We start from the raw sequence: 20,849 nt of genomic DNA, 5'->3' as shown, positions 1-20,849 counted from the left end.
GGCCTTACGCGCCTCTACCAACCAGGAAGAAAAATCTACCCCCTTTCTGGTCATATCAGTGAGTGGTTTAACAACAGAGGAATAATTCAAAATAAATTTCCTGTAATAATTGGCAAAGCCCAAAAAACGCATCAGCGCCTTCTGATTCTCAGGAAGCTCCCACTCAAGCACAGCGCGGACCTTCTCGGGGTCCATGCGAAAACCAGAAGCGGAGAGAAGAAACCCCAGAAATTGAATTTCTGGAACCGCAAACACACATTTTTCCAGTTTCGCGTATAATTTATTCTCCCGCAGGATGAGCAAGACCTGACGTAAATGTTCCTTATGAGTCTTGAAATCAGGAGAAAAAATCAAAATGTCATCCAAATACACTAATACACATTTTCCCATTAAATGATAAAAAATGCTGTTCACGAAATGCTGAAAAACGGCTGGGGCATTCATCAAACCAAAAGGCATAACCAAATTCTCAAAATGGCCCTCAGGGGTATTGAAAGCCGTCTTCCATTCGTCTCCTTCTCTGACCCTGACCAGGTTGTATGCCCCTCTTAGGTCTAATTTGGAAAAGACTTTAGCCCCAACAACCTGGTTAAACAGGTCCGGGATCAGAGGAAGCGGATAAGGGTCACGAATAGTGATACTGTTCAGCTCCCTGAAATCCAGACAAGGTCTTAAAGAACCATCTTTTTTCTTAACAAAGAAAAAACCAGCGGCAACAGGTGACTTCGAGGGTCGTATGTGTCCTTTTCTCAGACTCTCAGAGATATAAGCACGCATAGCGACCCTCTCAGGTTGGGAAAGATTGTATAAACGTGATTTAGGCAGCTTGGCGCCTGGGATGAGATTAATAGGGCAATCGTACTCCCTGTGCGGGGGCAAATCCTGAACTCCACTCTCAGAGAAGACATCCGAAAATTCAGTGAGGAAAGGTGGTACAGTCTTAGTAGAAACCTCAGAAACAGATGTCATGAGACAATTCTCTCTGCAAAAGTCACTCCAACCATTTATTTGCCTCGCTTGCCAATCAATGGTGGGGTTATGTTTAGTGAGCCAGGGTAGCCCCAACACTAGAGGAGTAGGCAAACCGCTAAGGACGAAACATGACACATCCTCAACATGAGCATCACTCACAATTAAACGGATATTGTGAACTATGCCCTTTAATGATTTCTGAGAAAGTGGAGCGGAATCAATAGCAAAAACAGGAATGTCCTTTCCCAAAGTGCATACCTGGAAACCATGAGTTATTGCAAATTGATTATCAATGAGATTGACAGCTGCTCCACTATCCACAAAAATCTCACAAAAAATGCTTTTGCTCTCTAGCGCCACCCTAGCAGGCAGGACAAAACGGGAACTACAAGCAAACGGAAAACCTTCAATTTCCGCCTCAACCCTGCCAATAGTAACAGACGGAACATTTTTAAGAGATTTTTTCCTTTTTGTTTCTTTATTACTCCCAAAAAACTGCCTGAATCTCCTAGAGGGACAAACATTTGCCAAATGATTTATACCTCCACAACAAAAACACACCCTCCCATGCGGGCTAAATCTTCTATTGTCAGAGGCAATCAACCCCAGCTGCATGGGCTCCTGCTCAGAAGGGGCTGACAGCGACTGAGACCCCTGCGCACAGAATGAGACCGCTGCACTGTCCCGGGACTGAGTATGACAGGAAGGAGAGATCTCTCCTCTCTCACTAAGACGCCTGTCAATACGAACGGCCTGAGACATAGCAGAGTCCAGGGAGATTGGCCTCTCATGAAAGGCAAATGCATCTTTCAATCCCTCTGAAAGACCCTGGCAAAATTGACTTCGGAGTGCAGCATCATTCCAACCAGTATCAGCTGCCCATCTCCGAAATTCTGAGCAGTATATCTCTGCGGATTGTTTACCCTGGCATAACAGATGTAGTTTAGACTCAGCCAGAGCAATACGATCCGGATCATCATATATCTGACCCAGGGCTAAAAAGAATTCATCCACTGAGCGGAGGGGCCGTGCCCCCTCCGGTAGCGAAAAGGCCCAAGACTGAGCGTTACCCCTGAGCAGCGATACAATGATCCCCACCCTCCGTTCTTCATCACCAGAGGAATGGGGAAGAAGGCGAAAATGGAGTTTGCAAGCCTCTTTAAAACGCACAAAATTCTCACTACCCCCAGAAAACGTATCCGGGAGCGAGACCTTGGGCTCAGCACAAACTCCATGAACGCAAGCTGAACCGGTCACTTGAAACTGAGAAAAAATCCTACGGAGATCAGCTACCTCCAATGAAAGACCCTGGAGGCGTTCAGCCAAAAGTGAAACCGGATCCATGCTTGAGACGGTCTTGGCGGCTTATAATGTCACGGATGGTGTACAGGAAACAAGACAATACCATATAAACAATGACTCTCTGGATCCACAACTAAGGAACAAAGGGAGACCCCTGCAATAGACCTGCCACTCTCCCTCACTGCTCAGCCTATGCGAACACCCCAAAGGTGGATGGGCGCATATCCACGTTCCTCGGCTATCTATTACCTGAAGACCCTACAATAGTGAGGGGACACGACCACCGGCTCCCTACACTGACACGGAGGGAGTCAGGGTCACCTGGATCCAGAAAAGAGAAAATCATAAATACAAAAACAGCACTTATCTTGCAGACGACTGACGACTGAGGACTGACGACTGGGAACTGACGACTGGGAACTGACGACTGGGAACTGACGACTGGGAACTGACGACTGGGAACTAGGAACTGGGAACAGCATGCACACACACTGCAGGAAGTTGTATAAGCCGCGCACTACTGCATTCTGGGGGGGAACTTAAAGGGCAGTAATCAGTCCAACTGCATGACAGCTGAGATAGACTAACGAGATGAGGAACTTAACCAAAACAAAGAAACTCAAGGAGGAGGATCTGGAAAGCTCCTGTCAGAGCTTCTCAACAGTCTGGTTGTGACACTGGGCTTTTGCCAGACGGAATGGATGTTAATACTTGGGAGACTTCTTTTAAAGATATTGGGGCAGTCAGCTGGTCGAAATGAGATGTAGATATTTTGGGCAAGTTAATAGAGGAGAGGAATGCTTCAGTGGCTCCTGTCAATGAGAGGGGGGATTTGTAGGGAGGGGAGAGGAGGCGGATAAGTTGTACAAGTCTGCATAAAAGTTTTGGAACGCCCGTGCTATCTCAGGGGTGGACTTATGGAGCACACACGAGGAGTCTCTGATAGCTGAGATGAATGAATCGAAGTGTTGTTTCTTCAGCATAGCAGACATGAGTTTATTTCCTCTATCACCATGGGCATATGCTCAAAATCTAGACCTGAGAAGGATTTTTGCCGAAGTGATATTTAACAGGTTCTTAAGCTCTGTACTGAGTTGTGCTAGCTTTTGGGCTTTTTCTCTGGTCGTAGTTTGTTTGCAAGGAAACTTTAACCCGAGAAATTTGTGACAAGAGGACATCTAGAGCTGCTGTGCGTTGTTTTTTAATTTTTGAGCCCAAAGCTATAAGCTCTCCCCTTATGACAGACTTGTGAGCCTCCCAGACTATAGATTGGGAAATTGTGTCTGAGGAGTTAGGGGGGAAATATTTGCAGTAAGCCGGATTGGGACAGATGCACACTGGCGCAATATTAATAGTTTTTAGTTCGTGACGCCAATTGCAGCTTGCGCAGGTACTGTAACAGGGCCCTTTAAGATGTTATAGCTCACGTACCAGGTGAGGAATGCCAGAGGGGGATAATGTCTCTGTGTAGTAGGTATTGTAGTGTCAACTGTGTCTCCTACCTTGGTACGGCTGGACTCCTGGATCCTGGCTCACTTGCAATAAAATTGAGTGTGGTCAGTAGGAGTAATTGAGGAATTAATGCAATCCAGACAGGAAATATAGTCCAACTCGTCTTTACTGAATGCAGCTTGAATCCATACAGTTACAGCAATAGTCTTGGGTCCCAGCAGGTATTGGCAATATGTGGCAGGAATCTATATATATTCTGCTTCTTGTCATATGCCTAGTAGATATGGCAGGTATCTGTCTTCTGCTCTGTCTGTAGTCTGCTTGGTTTGGGCCTGACTAGCTGAAGGAGGAATTTGGCTTCTCCTGGACTTTGGATTAAACACTCACAGTTCTGCTCGCAGGGTTTGATGGTTTCTTCCTTGAGATCTATAGTTCTGGAGATGGCTGCTTGCTTGTCAACCAGCTGAGGTAGATGACTCATGCTGGGAGGGGTGATCCTGGGCCTCAGCCGAGGCTTGGATCCTAGGTTGGGATCCCTGTGTCTGGGAGCTCCTACCAACACAGCCTTCCCCAAGGAGGGGGCTGGTACACACTGGATCTAACTGGTTTTTCCCTCCCTATGAGGCAGGATGTGGGAACATTCCACACCTCCTCAAAGAGGGGGAGCTAGATTGGAATGGACTATTCCAGTCTAGCAATACTAAACTGACTAAGATCCTGTTACATACTGCTGCCACCTGCTGGTGTACATGGAAAATTACAGCAATAATATGAAACAGGCATAGAAAATACATATAATGGAAAATGCAATGTTAGACTACACAAGATGACAATATATATGCACCTGACATGTTGTAGCAGGGAGAAAGAGTTTAGTGACATACTCCAGGATGTTACATATTCCGTGAGGGATTTAGTAATTTGCGTGATATGTGGTTGGTCTGCTATTAAGGTCTCGTTTAGACGCCAACTCCACTCCCTTTTGGGTAGATCTTTCAATAAAATATGAAGATATATTGGAGCATGGTCCGATAGCGTAACATTACCAATATTAGCCCCAGTGACCAATGCCACATGAGGAGTTGATAGGAATAGATAGTCAAGCCTGGAGAAAGTGGATTTGGCGTGAGAGTAATATGTATAGTCTATGCACGTGGGATTGAGAGTTCTCGAAACATCTGTTACCCCCAATTCATGTAGACTAACTTTCAGTCGGCCCAATAATTTATGTGAAATCTGCGAGCGCTTAGAGGAAGAGGAAGTCTGGCGTTAGTGACAGGTTAAAATCCCCTCCCAGGACAACCATGCCCTCTTTAAATTGTGCTAAGAGCTTGTGTGTGTTGCGCAGCCATTGTGCCTGCCCTCTATTGGGGGCGTATACATTTGCAAGTGTTAGCGTGTTGTCAGCTATGGTGCCTTTCACAAATAGATATCGACCTTCACGGTCAGTAACAGTGGAGATATGTCAAAACGGAAGTTGCCTACGTATAGCAATGCTAACTCCCTTGCTGGAAGAGGCATAAGTGCTGTGGAACCACTGGGAGAATTGTCTAGCTGGTATATTAGGTATCTTACCCATCTTAAAATGGGATTCCTGCAGAAAGGCGATAGAGGTCTTGGCTTTACATAGGAGAGAGAGAATCTGGGATCTCTTCCTCGGTTCGTTCAGGCCCCTAACGTTCAACAATGAAACTACAATAGATGTCATAGTTGTAAGTGTGTAAGTAGTAAAGTGATGCCATGAGATCCCTCCAATAATAGCAAAAGGACATGGAAAGGAGGAGAGGGGTTAAGGAGTGACAAAGAGGTTTGATTGACAGTACAGGAAAAGTGGTATGGAAAGCATAACACATAATCAAGCATTAACAGTCGTCTTGCAAGACTCCTGAGGGGAAGATTGGTACCTCTGTTTGACACACAACCAGAGGAGGTCTCAGGAGGGGGGAATTGCAAGACACCTGAGGGCTCAAAGTAAACCATCAGGAAAAGAAGGTTCCTAGAACTAGGTAAAATGCTGGCAGTAAACCCTAAATCATAGGGGAACATGCAACTAAACCGGCAAACACGCCATGAAGTGGGTTAATGAAAATGGCGTAAGGGAAACTCCCACTAGAGTGTATCACTAAGATAGCCCAGAGAGCCCTACATCAGGGCTGTCACTACAGGTCTGACCTTTTCAGATACAACTACCCCATCTCCGTAGATCCTGAAGAGAGGATTCAGGTTAGGCCGCCTAGGCAAATATATGCTAAAGGTGTATGCAAGTGAAAGGGGAGGCTACAGGTAACAATAAGCTCTCTATCTAGAACTAATCACATTTTGATAACAAGAAAGAAATGGCGGGGGGGGGGGGGGGGGGGGGGAGCTCCTCTTAGAACACAACATAGAAAGATGATCAACGTCCTCTTCTGGTTTTGTCTGCTTTCCCAGGCATAACCTTTTGCCAAGCATCAGGATGAGGCAGCACAGGTAGAGGGATGTTGTGATCAGCAGGAAGCCAGGAAGGTATATCAATAGGAGTAATGCCTTAAATGTCCCAGGCTGGTTTCAGGTGAGAAGGGGGAGAGAATGATGATTTGTTTCCCGTTCCTGGTGAAGGATAACCCGAATAGGTATAGCCAGCGGAACGGAGTAGATGCAGACCTCAACGCATCCAGCAACGGGCGCAGAGAACGGCGCTTTGCAAGGGTGGAGGGTGCCAGGTCTTGGAATAAAAGGATAGGGCTACCTTCATACCAGATCTGAGCCTCTTCTCTAGCTGCCTTCAGGAGAGCTGCCATGTCTATATAGCTCAAAAGTCCACAAATGACATCACGTGGCGGCCCTGTGGATTCTTTCAATAACAATACTCTCCGCCCTGTCTTGGCCTAGCAGAGAAGCAAAGATCTCGCGCGCGGCTGGCTGGAGTGCTTCAGGCGCGAACGATTCAGGAAGACCACGGATGCGCAGGTTCCATCTTCTGCTGCGGTTCTCCTGGTCTTCTAAGCGTAGGTATGCCTCATTGAGCAGGTCTGTATGGGCTTTGAGCATATCACCTACTTTTTCCCCGTGAGTCAGGATCACCTCCTGGGTGTTCTCCAGAGCAACGACTCTATGGCCTAGGTGTCTCAGCTCCTCCTTTATGTCTGCCAAATCTTTCTTTAATGGCGATAGCGCCGAGATGGGGCGGTCCAACGGCGGGGCCCGGCTTCAGATGCATCAGAGATGCTGCCGGTCTCCGAGAGGTCCTCCATATCTGAGTGCTGAGTGGCGCGCGGCGCCATCTTGGCCGCACCGGCGCTTGCGATTTGAGCTTTAGTTTTCAGATATTTGTCCATGTCAGGCTGTTTTAAACGACTCAGTGTCAAGTCTACCTGGTCCTTATGTAGTGTCCCACTACGTAAGGGTGGGCACTACTCGAGGGTCAATTGGGTCACGTTGTTCTCCACCTCCTGTGGAACATGGTTATGGTATTTTATATTGCATTGTAATGTATAATTTCATGTTATTTCCTGTGTACCAGGCCTGCTAGGGGTGTAGTTTCTCCTCCCAAGCTGTAGAGGGAGCTAGGGAACCCCCTAGTATATATAGTCAGGTCCAGTCCAGGAGAGGTGTGTTTTAGAAGCAAAGATTCACTTCAGCCAGGCAGGAGCTGCGGTTCAGCTTCTAACATGCAGCTAGATAGCCCAGGTTCCTAACCTGCTTCTAGGAGAAGAAGTTCCCTCCTGAAGTCATCCTGCATCAAGCAAAGTACAGAGCAGTGCTAATTGTATCCAGCCAAGTAGAAAGCTGAAGGGCAGAAGTTTATTGTACAGCAAGTGGATTTATACCAGAGGAAGGTTTCCCTACCCAAGGATAAAGCCAGCTATTAGGCATTCGGGCCTTGGAGAAAGTCAGACAGGATTCTGCAGAAAGTACAGCCTGATCTGTGAGTTTATTCCCTCTGAGTTATCTTGCCAGGATTATACCTGCCATTTATGTAAAGCCTGCCTGTTACCAAATCTACTTCATATGGAACTGTCTGAAACCTGTATATAGTTAAACTGTTCAGTAAAGAGGAGTTCTAGTTCACCATAATCGTGTGTACCTCAATTATTCCTCCAACAAATCGGTGTGCCACCGTTACAGGCACTGGTGTCATGAACTGTAAGGGATCTTGCCACAGGCACGCTAAACTTTCAACACCCAGGGCACCTCACCTATCACCTGGCATGGTCCCTATATCCAGAGAGTGCCCCAGAGGATCTACGTGCCAGCCTCTTCATCACTGCTGTACGCCTGCCCAGGGTATACTACAAACTGTGATTACAAGGAGCAACCCTCGGTTTGTTAACTGACCCCCGTGACCTCACATTCGCTCACCCTGGAGGACTGGCAAGCTGCACATAGGCTTGTCTTTGCCGAGTTTCCCCATATTTGCTTAAATGTAGCGCTAGTTATAGGGTATAACTGCCAGCTCGGATAAGGAGCTCAGTTTCAAGCAGCCATTCAGCAGCACGGCCAGCCGTGTGTCAGTTTTTACCATCCATGTGTCATTTGTAATTCACTGACGTTGCTCAGCTGAAAATGAATTTTAAGTCAAGACAGGAGTCTCCATTATGCTTAGATCTTTCTTTTTTACTCCCAGCAGCAAATGTTTAACAACGTAGAGCAGAATTTTTTTTTAATAAGATATGCAAATCAGTATTCAGGAACAACCAATGAACAGGCCGCGTAGGTTATATAAGGTTTAAGCCATCATAATAACGTCCTTCTTTCTTGCTGCTCCCAGAAGATACGTATTTAAAACATTTTATTTTTATGTTTTATTAATAAATATATATATATATTATAATTTTAATAAGTTTTTACCAGTTGTAGGTTTATACCTATTTATTTAGTATTTTATTCATGTCATACACTATTAGGACCACTTATATGGAACAATGGATTTCCTATGCTTTTTCACATATTTATACTTATATTTTTTTCCTACACTGCTTCCACCCCTTTTAAGGGTTTTAGTCATTCATACCTTTCAGCCGTAGTTCCCTTCCGATACCCTTTATTTAGTGTCGTCACTGCATACTTTCGGTTTCCCTCACCGCTCTGTCCCTGCAGTGCGCACGGGCGGCTGGTCCTCAGCCTGAGCGCTCTTTCCTCTCGGACAGGTTTTCTCTCACATTCTCAGCCGTTCCTGTCAGACTCAACGCTTGCATACTGCTTCTTCTCACAGCACTATACTGCCATCTAGTGTTACTGACTTATAATATCCTTTATACATATTATTTTATGAGTATATGCATGAACATTGGTCTATTTATTATCAATTTTGTATTGTATTCTCAGTTTATAATTTTCAGTATATTCCTTAATAAATACCTTTATATTTACGCTTCAATTACCATGTCTGCTGAAAACCCTAATATAATACCTGGAACTCCAGGTTAAGTCATTGTAGAGGAAGACCTCCTCCAAGCCATAGTCAATGACACAGTGGCAAAATCCGTACAATGTGCAGTCGATACCGCTATGTCTTCTTTACAAAATATTATTACTCAATCTGCAACTATGGCTATTTCTAATGCCCAAAACACGCAAATGTCCAAAGACCCTGCTACCCCGTCCGACCAATTTTGGTCTACGGAAGAATCTACTTCCCGGTTAGCAGAAGGTATACATAGGGGTAAAACCGCCCTAAAGAGGCGCTTTTTTACCGATCCCACTCCTAAAAAAGTACAAAAATTACACGATAAATGGGATCAGGACAAGTCTAAAGCTTTTTCAAAAAGCACCCTTTCCGCTGCTAAAGCAGTTATGGTTGAACCCTCCGCCCCTGAGGTTGTCGACACGAAGCGGGCTTCTAAGGCTTTGAGAGGTAAGCCGGATTCATATAACTCTTCCCCCTCTGAATCCTCCTATGAAGAGGATGATATTTCTGATAATGACAATATGTCTTTATATGAAGACATTTCTGATGACGGAGACAAAAAATTGGAAGAAGATGTAAATACTTCTTCCATTATCTTAGATGGGTCGGGTGTCCCTTTCTTTGATCCAGGGGTGATTAAACATCCTAGGTCAGGAGAATGGGTACCATTGCCTCAGGTCTCCAAATTTGTTTCTTCATGGCTCAAAAAGCCATTAGACAAAACAGCGAGGAACAAATTAAGTTCAGAATTCCCAAGACCCACTCTTCCGCATAAGCTCTCCAATACCCCCGAAATTGATCCAACCCTTATTAAGTTTTTGTCCAAATCCGGCAAAAATCCCAAAAAAGGAGTCGATCGTTCCTTTAGGTCGATCCAGGACAGATTATTGGACGTAGTAGGTCTATTAACAAAGATTTTAGATTTGCCCGAACAGGCTTCTACCTCTGGTAATCCGGTGGATTTATCAGTCCTGAAGGGTTGGTCTCAAAGAGCTATATGTTTATTGGGTAACACCAATGCATCTATATGCACGGAAAGAAAGAGGTCTATCCTCATGAAACTAGACCCACAACTGGTTCATTTAGCCACTGTTGAAAATACTCCATCTTCTGATGGCTTACTCTTTGGAGATTCTTTTGTAAAAGATATAAATAAATATGTTGGGCTATTTTCCTCCCTGGATAAGGCCCAAACATCTTTAAAATGGGTCTTTCAAGGCCGTGTTTTTGGAAGGGCTGGGAAACGAAGGGGCCGGTTTCCCAGCCGAATGTCCAATGAGAGACAATATTTCAGAGGCCCTCCCCCTCCTCAACAAGAACATTCTTCCTTCCCAACCACCTCTTATGCCAACACTCCTTTCTTCCCAACAAGAGGAAGACCATGGCGTGCAAGAAGCAATAGAGGATTTCCAAGGTCAAGATCCTCTGCAGGTAAGGAATCTTCCTCTATATTCTTCCCATATTCCCTTGGGAGGGCGAATAAAACATTTTATCCACGTCTGGGCTATGATTTCAACAGACGCATGGATATTAAACACTGTGAGTGGTTATCAAATCAATTTTTGCTACCAACCAGTTCAAACACAGTTACCACATCCTATAATATTTTTACAAACAGACCAGGGTCTGATACAATTGGAAATCAAGGAACTATGTTCCAAGGGCGCTTTAATCAAAATACCTGTTCAATCTCTGGGTTTTCGGAGCAACCTTTTCTTAGTGGAAAAGAGGGATTGCGGCCACAGACCGGTTATCAACCGGAAAACCCTCAACAATTATGTCTGTTACAGACATTTCAAAATGGAATGTATCCTTGTATTGAGGGATTTACTTTTACAAAAAGATTGGCTCGCAAAAATAGACCTGAAAGACGCCTACCTCACGATGCCTATGCAACCCATGTCTCAACCCTACCTCCAATTTCTATGGAAAGGTCACAAATATCAATTCACCATCTTACCATTCAGCCTGTCTTCCGCTCCATGGTGTTTCACGAAACTATTAAAACCGGTGGTAGCAACCCTTCGAACACGAGGTGTACGTCTCATCATTTATTTAGACGACATCCTCATCATGGCTCAGTCTCATTCCTTAATCCGCCTCCACATTCACTGGACGTCAACTCTCTTAACCAACCTGGGGTTTTTAATCAACCACAAAAAATCGGTTTTAACCCCATCGAGACAGATGGAGTTTTTAGGGTTTCAAGTGGATACTCAATCTGCTACTCTGAGTTTTCCATCCAGGAAATTGAAGGAAAGAAATTCGTTCTGTCCTCGAACAAAAATTTAGTGTCTCTACGGACCATTGCACGGGCCTACTCTCGGCCTCATTTCAGGCGATTTTCCCCGCTCCCCTACATTACAGAGCTCTCCAACATTTGAAAGCTCAACATTTAAGAGAAGGGTTAGGTTATTCAGACGAGATAATCCTAACCCCGGATACCAGGGAAGAACTCCTTTGGTGGCTACAACATATCCAAGACTGGAATGGGAAAACCATATTCAATTCTGTCCCAAATATAATTTTCGAGTCAGACGCCAGTCGATTGGGTTGGGGTGCTCGGTGTGGCTTCCGCCCACAGGAGGGAAATGGTCTGCGGAAGAAACCTCCCTTCATATCAATTGCTTAGAACTCTTGGCAGGCTCTTTTGCCCTCAAAAGTTTCACGAAACACAAATCCCATTGTTGTGTCTTTCTTCGGATAGACAATATAGCGGCAGTGCAATACATCAACCGTTTGGGAGGAACCAGATCGGAGATGTTAGCCAACATCGCCAATGATTTTTGGCATTTCTGCCTTGACAAACATATCATTCTAAAGGCAGAATACCTTCCGGGCTTGTCCAATACCATTGCAGATTGGAATTCCCGATTCCTTTCAGATTCCAGCGATTGGAGACTAGACCCCACTATCTTCCATTAGATCAATTCGCTTTGGGGTCCGATGTATTTAGACCTTTTTGCCTCTCGGCTCAACTGTCAACTTCCTCGGTTTTTCAGTTGGCGTCCCGATCCAGAATCTCTAGGTATCGACGCTCTATCTCAATCCTGGCCCGCAGAAACCCTGTACGCATTCCCTCCTTTCAATCTAATCCCGAGGACTCTTCTCCTAACCATGTCTCAATCAACTCTAGTACTGATAACTCCACTCTGGACAACTCAAACCTGGTTTCCCCAGATTCTGGCAATGACAATAGATTATCCACGAATGCTTCCGATTCATCCGTCAATACTCTTAGACCCGACCGGACAGCAACACCCTCTGGTTCATTTCAGGCCATCAAGATTTGATTCCGAAATTTCAAAATCAGCTAGCAATATCCTCTCTGACGCCTGGGCTCCAGGCACCAGATCTTATTACAGATCAGCCTGGAAGATTTGGTCTAATTGGTGCAGTCAAGGGTCATTGGATCCCGTATCTGCACCTTTAAATCATATTATAAATTTCCTGTCTGACTCTTTTGACGCAGGTAAAGCATATAGAACTATTAATGTTTACCGATCAGCCATCTCTTTTTATCATTTACCTATCCAAACTTTACCAATAGGCAAACACCCTTTAATTTGCAAGCTTATGAAGGGCATTAGATTTCGAAGACCTCCTACCCCTAAATATAATTCTACCTGGAACGTTAATTTGTTATTAAACTTGTTTTTGACTTGGGAAGATAATGATCTCCTTCCGTTGAGATTGTTATCCTTCAAGTTAACCATGTTATTATGCCTAATATCATTTAAACGCGTTTCGGATGTCCGATCATTAGGCATTTCACGTAGACAATTCCTACCACAAGGAGTCCAATTTTCTATTGTCCGTCGTACAAAAACTAATATTTCTACGGTTTTCTATCCAGGAAAAACTTTGTGTAGTTAGGTGTCTACAATCCTACGAACATAGGACTTTACCCCTCAGGAATCCATCGGTATCCCAACTCCTCATTTCATATTGCTAACCTCACTTACCAGTCTCTCCGGCAACTCTAGCTAGATGGGTCTCTCAAACCATGTCCTTAGTTGGGGTGGATACTTCTCTTTTTGGAGCACATTCCACTAGAGGAGCTATGTCTACTAAAGTTAGACAAGCCGGAGGATCCCTATCAGACATTTTAAAAGCGGCCAACTGGACCTCCGAATCAACTTTTAAAACCTTTTATTTCCGACCGGAATCACACGTTTCCATGGTATTGTTTAGTAACCAATAATTAGGTTTTGATAACTTTTGTTTACAGTCTTATCATACAGCATAAGCTTTGAACTTGCATAATGGAGTCTCCTGTCTTGACTTAAAATTGAAGATTTTCCTAGTTTTTAATGAAGGAAAATATAGATTTTATGAAAGACAGGAGACGAACATTATCCCACCCTATCGACCCGACCCTTATCCTTATTTTTTCTATTTCCTTTTAGTTTAGTACATCTATTATATTCAGGATCGTTTTATTCTCAACGACTCATAGGTTCCAAGTTTTACTTGGAACATCCGATTACTATGGATGTTTACGTTTTTTTCATATTTCCTGCTACCTTCACCATCTCATCAAGAAAGAAGGATGTTATTATGATGGGTTAGACCTTATATAACCTACGCTGCCTGTTCATTGGTTGTTCCTGAATACTGATTTGCATATGTTATAAAAAATGTTTTCTGCTCTACGTTGTTAACCATTTGCTGCTGGGAGTAAAAAAGAAAGATCTAAGCATAATGTTCGTCTCCTGTATTTCATAAAATCTATATTTTCCTTCATTAAAAACTAGGAAAATCTTCAATTTCCAAACAATCTTCTATTAGTGTTCAGTGAAAAACGGACGCAACAGGGACACAACATGGATGGGCGTGCTTGGTCTGCATCACGGATCAAAGTAGTGCATGTCTCCGTGAGTTTTTTACTTCCCCACGATCAGTAAAAAAATACTGAAATGTGAACGAACACATTTAAATCAATGGGTATGTGTGCTGTTCGCCACAATAGAAAACGGATCCGTCCTCTATTGACTTTCAATGGAGTTCATGACGGATCCGTCTTGGCAATGTTAAAGATAATACAACCGGATCCGTTCATAACGGATGCAGATGCTTGTATTATCAGTAACGGAAGCAATTTTGCTGAACCCTGCCAGATCCAGTAAAAACTAGTGTGAAAGTTGCCTAATGTATACCACGCCGTGCACCTCTGCCACTCGGTGCACCTGAGTAGTGTTCACTCCTCTTTTACGCCTGTTTCCAGGTGTAAGGGCTCATGCACACAAACATATATTTTTTTCAGTGTCCTTTCAGTTTATTTTGCAGCCTGTGTGTGGAAACATTCAATTCAATGGGGCCACAAAAAACGGAAATGACTGTGTGCTTTCCTTGTCCGTATGTCCCCATAGCCATTCCACAAAAAGATAGAACATGTCCTATTATTGTCTGCATTATGGACGAGGCTAGGTCTGTTCTATTAGGGACCAGCTGTTCCGTTCTGCAAAATGCGGAATGCACATGGCCGGTAAATGTGTTTTGCGGATCCGCAATTTGCGGACAGCAAAACATCCAACGATTGTGTGCATGAGCCCTAAGGCTAGGGCCGAATGGCATCTTCTTGTCGCAGAAAAGTCAAGCAGAATTTTTTATAATGATACTAAACGGTGTCGCACTGCGATATGCTGTGTCACGACAGTCAAGTTGGATTTTTTAGCGACTGTTGCGTTGCAGTACGACACCATTGACTATCATTATAAAAAATGTCACGTGACTTTGGTGTGACATAAATGTCACTCAACACATATCTCAGTGTAGTTGTACTCGTTTAGTCGCGCAACATATGTCGCCGTGTAGCCATAGCCTAAAAGGTACTAAATTTGTTGGGCCCCAGCCCAGCTACACACTAATGTGAGACTAAATATTGTCACATGGGTTTGAGTTATAAATATTGTTGCAAATAGGGGGGAAGGTGACATTTTCTGCATAAAACAGGCATAGCGCGCTACGTTAATGACCCCCATTAGTGATGAGCGAACTTGTGTTTTTAAGTTCGTCGTACAAGGTTCGGGTTATGTAAGAATTCCGTTATGGAATCCGCTACCACGGACCATTAGTTATCCATAACGGAATTCTTAGATAACCCGAACCTTGTACGCCGAACTTGAAACACAAGGTCGCTCATCCCTAACCCCCATAATTGTAGCAAGCCATCAGGAGGAGTGCTAGTTCTGTACAGGCATTTAAGGAAATGCTTTATCAAAACTGGTGCGAAGGCAAACTGGCTTAGTAACCCATGGCAACCAATCATATTGATCCCTTTATTTTCCTAGGAGCGTTAAAAAAATGAAAGGTGGAATCTGATTTGTTGCAATGGGCAATTCCTTAGCATCAGTTTTGATAAATCTCCAACTTGGATGGGAACAAGAATATCCCCACTGAAGGGGTATTGGGAAGGAAAGAGATATTGAAAATGGTGAGGAAGTGAAACACAAAGGGGCCGATTTACTAATCCTACAGGTGACATAAACTTAGAGAGTAATGTATCAAATGTGCTGTGCCAGAATTTTTTTTGTGATTTCTGGCTTTTTTTTGCTGGTGGCGCAGGCATTTGCACCAAATTTATGATGCAGTTCAGCTATTTTTAAGAGAGTTTGCGCCATGGCTGGCAAATCGCATAAACCAAGTGGCGGACAGATGTTTTGTTGGCGGGGCTACAGCTATAGCCACATTTATCCTTGCAACCTTGATTAAAAAAAAAAAAGGCGCAAGTTACACCCGAAAAAATCGCTAGTGTACTCCAGTCCCCTGGTGGTGTACAGACTGTGGGAAACCTCTATAATAAATGAGGTTAGACTGAAAAATCCACTGGTATTTTGTGTGACAAATAACAAACGGCGTGCAACATTTTTTTTTATTTGTTGCACAAAAATTTGATTAAAATTTTCAGACACTGAAAAAACAGCAAAAAGTCACATATTACTACATTACCCACTGAGGCAGGTTGTCTATACCTGCAGCAGATTTATCCCAGGGCTCAGGCTGGAGGATGAATGGGGTGCAGGGATAGACACTTTTCTTGGACTTTATACCAGGTAATGGTTGGCTTATTTTGTGATAGAATTTTACGCCAAAAGTGTGGACACAAAATGTGACCTATTAGGCCACGCCCCTTTCCCACAAAGCTACAACCTTTTCCATTAGGATAGGGCTACACAGCAAAATGTGTTGCTCAACAAAAAAGTGTACAGCTACATGGCGACAAGTCATCACTGAAAAGACATTGATGGTCAATGGTGTTATGCTGCAACTGCGACATGACAGTCGCAAAAAAATCCGACTTGGATGGGTTTTTTGCAACTTTCGCGTTGCAGTCGCAGCATGTCACATGTATTGCAATACTATTTTAGAATGAAGCAATAGAACACTAAGGCCTCTTTCACACGGCCGTGTGCTGGCCGGGCCCATGCTGGACGCAATGCACGGACACCAACCGTGGGGCAGCCTCATGCGGATCGCGGACCCATTCACTTAAATGGGGTCCGCGCTCCATGCATTCCGCAAAAAGATAGAAGTTCTATTTTTTTGCGCAACGGAAGCACAGAACGGAACACCACGGACGCACTCCGTAGTGCTTCCGTTCCGTATCTCCGGATTTGCAGACCCATTCAAGGGAATGGGTCCGCATCTGTGATGCGGAATGCACACGGCTGGTGACCCGTGTATTGAGGAACAGCTGTATGCGGCCCGCAATACGGTGACGGGAGCACCACGGCCGTGTGAAAGAGGCCTAAGTGAAAGGTACCGTTACATTCAGCTGAGCCATCCCTACAAGGCATCGATGGTCATTTATAAAAAAACGTCTTTTTACCCTTGTCTTTGATAGCCCCTGCGTTGCTGGAGGATGCGACTAATTTATTACAAGGCGCAGGCCTCATCATAAATCCTCTTCCAGGCATAAATGTTAGTAAATTTGCTTAGGCCAATATCCCAGCCCTGGCCCCACCACTTGGACTGTGTAAAAACACCCTTGCAACAAAATTTTGTTGCTCAGACGTTCAAAAAGTAAACTTTTTTCGAACCCAAAACCGACGTAGGCTTAATAAATGACCCCCACTGTGACTGCCTTAACAGTGAATTTCATGCTGATAGTCTCCCTTTTAAGGCACATCCCTTTATAAAGCTAGGCACAGATAATTTCTCTAAATCTAGATGGACATAATTGTGCCACATTTGGTGCATCTTACACCCAAATCTGGGTGTACAGACATTAGTAAGAGCTCATGCCCATGAACGTAAGGGCTCCATGCCCATATTGCGGATTGCAAATAGCGGTTCGCTTGAATGGGTCTGAATGGGTCCGTTTACTTGAATGGGTCTGAGATCTGCAAGATATGGCAAAAAATAGGACATGTCCTATCTTTTACGGTGTGTGGAGGCATGGACCTCAAAGCCCACGGAAGTGCATTGTAGTGTTTCTGTGGGCTTCCGATCCATGCACACGGCCAGTGCCCGTATACTGCAGACTCGCCGTTTGAAGTCCACAATACGGCCACGTTTGTGGGCATGAGCCCTAAATGTCATGTCATGGATTTTGTTACTGGGTCACGCCCAAGTTAGGGTGCTTGCAGTTTGTGAATAGCGCTAGCGACAGATGACAATCATTATTCTCATCAGTGTCCAACCACTGACCAAAGTCATTTTATTCTACAGAACTACAGGGAAGACGCCATCTTATTACATTACAGGCTCTAGTCTAGACAATAGTGCTAACTACCTAACCTGCAATGTGCGCTGCCAGGTCAGGGTGATTGTGAGATGATTATAGTTCTTGCCCCTTCCCCCTCAGTTCTTGTGCATCTCAGGTGTTACTCTGCACCGCACATTCTTCATCTTGTTCACGGATAACGTGCACCCCAGCTGTTCGCAGTGACCGGGCAGTACTTCGGGGTCCGTCAGATTTGGGTGGAGATCCATTGTCTCTACTGACAGGTGGTGACCTCACTGGAGAGTGGTGGTACCTGTGGCCAGGGAATCTGCTGCTTGTGTAACTGGGGGACCCAGATGCGTCAGATGCAGTCCTTGATTCTGTGGGAGAGTCTTCCTCCACCTCTGTAGATTCCTGGTAAACACAATACCGATCAGTTCATCACATTATGGAATACATTTATGGGGGCATCTATATCTGGCACATATGGCTGATGAACTGCTATGGGGAAATCGGTGCCTTGGAGGACCTTTCACCTTGAAAAACATTGTGAACTAAGTATGCTGCCATGGAGAGCGGATCTCACTGCACTTACTATTATCCCCGGGCGCCGCTCCGTTCTCCCGTTATGCCCTCCGGTACCTTTGCTCTGTAAGTTATAAAAGGCGGTGTCTTCCCTTCTCCTAGGCTGTAGCGCTGGCCAATCGCAGCGCACAGCTCACAGCCTGGGAGAAAAAAAACTCCCAGGCTGTGAGCTCTGCGCTCCGATTGGCCAGCGCCGCAGCCTAGGAGAAGGAGACGCCCACAGGACAAGGGCAGACACCGCCTACTAGAACTTAGTGAGTAAAGATACCGGAGGGGATAACGGGAGAACGGAGCGGCGCCCGGGGATAATAGTAAGTGCAGTGAGATCCATGGCAGCATACTTAGTTCACAATGTTTTTCAAGGTGAAAGGTCCTCTTTAAGGCTGGTGCTACATGGAGACATTGGCCATGACAAGCGTTGCATGACCAAAGATTGCTGCGTTTCACTGCCTGTTTTGCAATGTAAGTAAACTGGGTTTTACGACCTACAAGTTGCCGTTATTGTGATCAGACATTGCTGGGATGCAGCAGAAATGAATGGTGCTTCAGTGAAAAACACATTGCATCCGGATGTAATCTTGATGCAGTCCGGGTGCGATGCGTTTTTCACTGACGGTTGCAAGGAAAGAAAGACACATCAAAATGGATTCCACCCGTGCGGAAAAAGCTGAAACACTGAAAGCAAATGCAAACAAAACTGATTGAACTTGCTTGCGAAATGGTGCGAGTTTCACTGAACGCACCCTGAACGCATCCTGAGAGAATCTTTATCATTCGTGTGAAAGAGGCCTAAGGACTCATGCAGATGGCTGTTCCCCGGCCGTGCCTGTATTGTGGCCCGCAAGCAGCAGGTCCACAATAAACGAGCCCTGGCGATTTGTGCACCACGTCATGGATGCGGACCCAATCATTTAAATGGGGGCACTGAACGTTGAACTTGTTCTATTTTTTTGCGGTGTGGACGGATCACAGACCCATTCAAGTTGAATGGGTCTCGATCCGTCCCGGCTGCCGCACGGATGTTGCCCGTGCATTGGGGACCGCAAATTGTGGTCCCCAATGCACAGAACGGCCGGCCAACGGCCGTGTGCATGAGCCCTAAGGGTTTTTCTTGTGCTTTTATATTGATAGCCTATGCTCAGAAGGGTTCATCAAATCTGATTGTCATGGGTCCAGGGGGTATCAACACATAGATCAGTAGGACTATTCATAAATTACTGTAACTAATAGTGCTAGGTCATAACCGGATGGGGGTTATTTTTTTCCCCTGTAATAAAGCATTGTGTCAGTGAAGAGGTTTTTTTTATTTTTTATTCCCCACTGTGGACTTTGTTATTGTTTGATTGCTACTATAATGCTGCTATAATACAATGCAACATTTCCTCATTGTATTGTAATATGCCTGAAATACTGAAAGGCAGCTTATTAGGCCTTACCTTAGGCCTTTGTTAGGCCCTGGCTGCTATGCAACCCAGAAGCACCCAGGAGTTGCACTCCGTTGTGCTTAAAGAGAGAGCCCCTTCCCTCTGTAAATTAGTTAGATGTTGCAGGCACTATTGGTCCCAGTATCTAAGGCATGGGTCTCAAACACGTGGTCCCTGATGCACTTCTCTGCGGGGTTATCCAGGAAAAGATATTTACGACTTCTCCTCGAGATAGGTCACACGTTTCAGATCTGCGTGGGATGCAACACCCAGGACCCCCGCCAATCAGCCGTTAGAAGAGGCCTTGAGCACTGCAGTCTCTTCCTAGGCCAGTGACGTCACTGTACATCGTCACATGGCCTAGTTAGAGCTCCACCCCATTCAAGTTAATGGGACTGAACTGCAATACCAAGCACTGTCACTATATTATGTACGGCGCTGTCCGTGGAAAGCTTCCAGGAGCCTGCATCGCCCTCCAGAGCTTAAAGGGGTTATCCCATCTTAGACAATGGGGGCATATCGCTAGGATATGCCCCCATTGTCTGATAGGTGCGGGTCCCACCTCTGGGACCCGCACCTACAACGAGAACGGAGCCGGGGAGATTTGTGGCTGGAGGACCCCGGGTTTCCCAGGGTCCGTCCACCACCAGGCTCAGCTCCCCGCCTCTCCTATTGAAGTGAATGGGAGCGCACCGCGCATGAGCGGCCACCGCTCCCATTCATTTCTATGGGGCCGACGGAAATAGCCGAGCCAGTGCTCGGCTATTTTCGGCGGCTCCATAGAAATGAATGGAGGGTGGCTGCGCATGCGCAGTGCGCCCTCCTCCACTTTCTCCACTCCGTTCTCCTTGTAGGTGCGGGTCCCAGAGGTGGGACCCATACCTATCAGACAATGGGGGCATATCCTAGCGATATGCCCCCATTGTCTAAGATGGGATAACCCCTTTAAGTGAGTGCAGCGGCTCCCTGAAACAGCTCATCGGCAGGGATGACGGGACTTGGAACCCTGCTGATGTGATCACCTATCCCAGTGGTGGTGAACCTATGGCACTGGTGC

The 20,849-nt window shown here is 45.2% G+C and overlaps 1 protein-coding gene across 1 annotated transcript in view; it reads right to left on the bottom strand.

Annotated features, from left to right (window-relative positions):
- Positions 1–17,859: 17,859 nt before the first annotated feature.
- The window catches only part of HEPACAM (hepatic and glial cell adhesion molecule), a 45,694-nt gene continuing 42,704 nt past the window's right edge, over positions 17,860–20,849 (bottom strand). The window contains exon 7 of the mRNA XM_040431120.1: positions 17,860–18,197. Within this exon, the coding sequence (XP_040287054.1) occupies positions 17,937–18,197 (261 nt within the window). The 3' untranslated portion in view covers positions 17,860–17,936. The remainder of the gene's footprint in view (positions 18,198–20,849) is intronic.

The sequence above is a fragment of the Bufo bufo genome, chromosome 1, assembly GCF_905171765.1.
Source record: "Bufo bufo chromosome 1, aBufBuf1.1, whole genome shotgun sequence".
In the NCBI taxonomy this organism is placed as follows: Eukaryota; Metazoa; Chordata; class Amphibia; order Anura; family Bufonidae; genus Bufo; species Bufo bufo.
The sequence above is the reverse complement of the archived record's forward strand: the minus strand, read 5'-3'. Positions and strand labels throughout refer to the sequence as shown.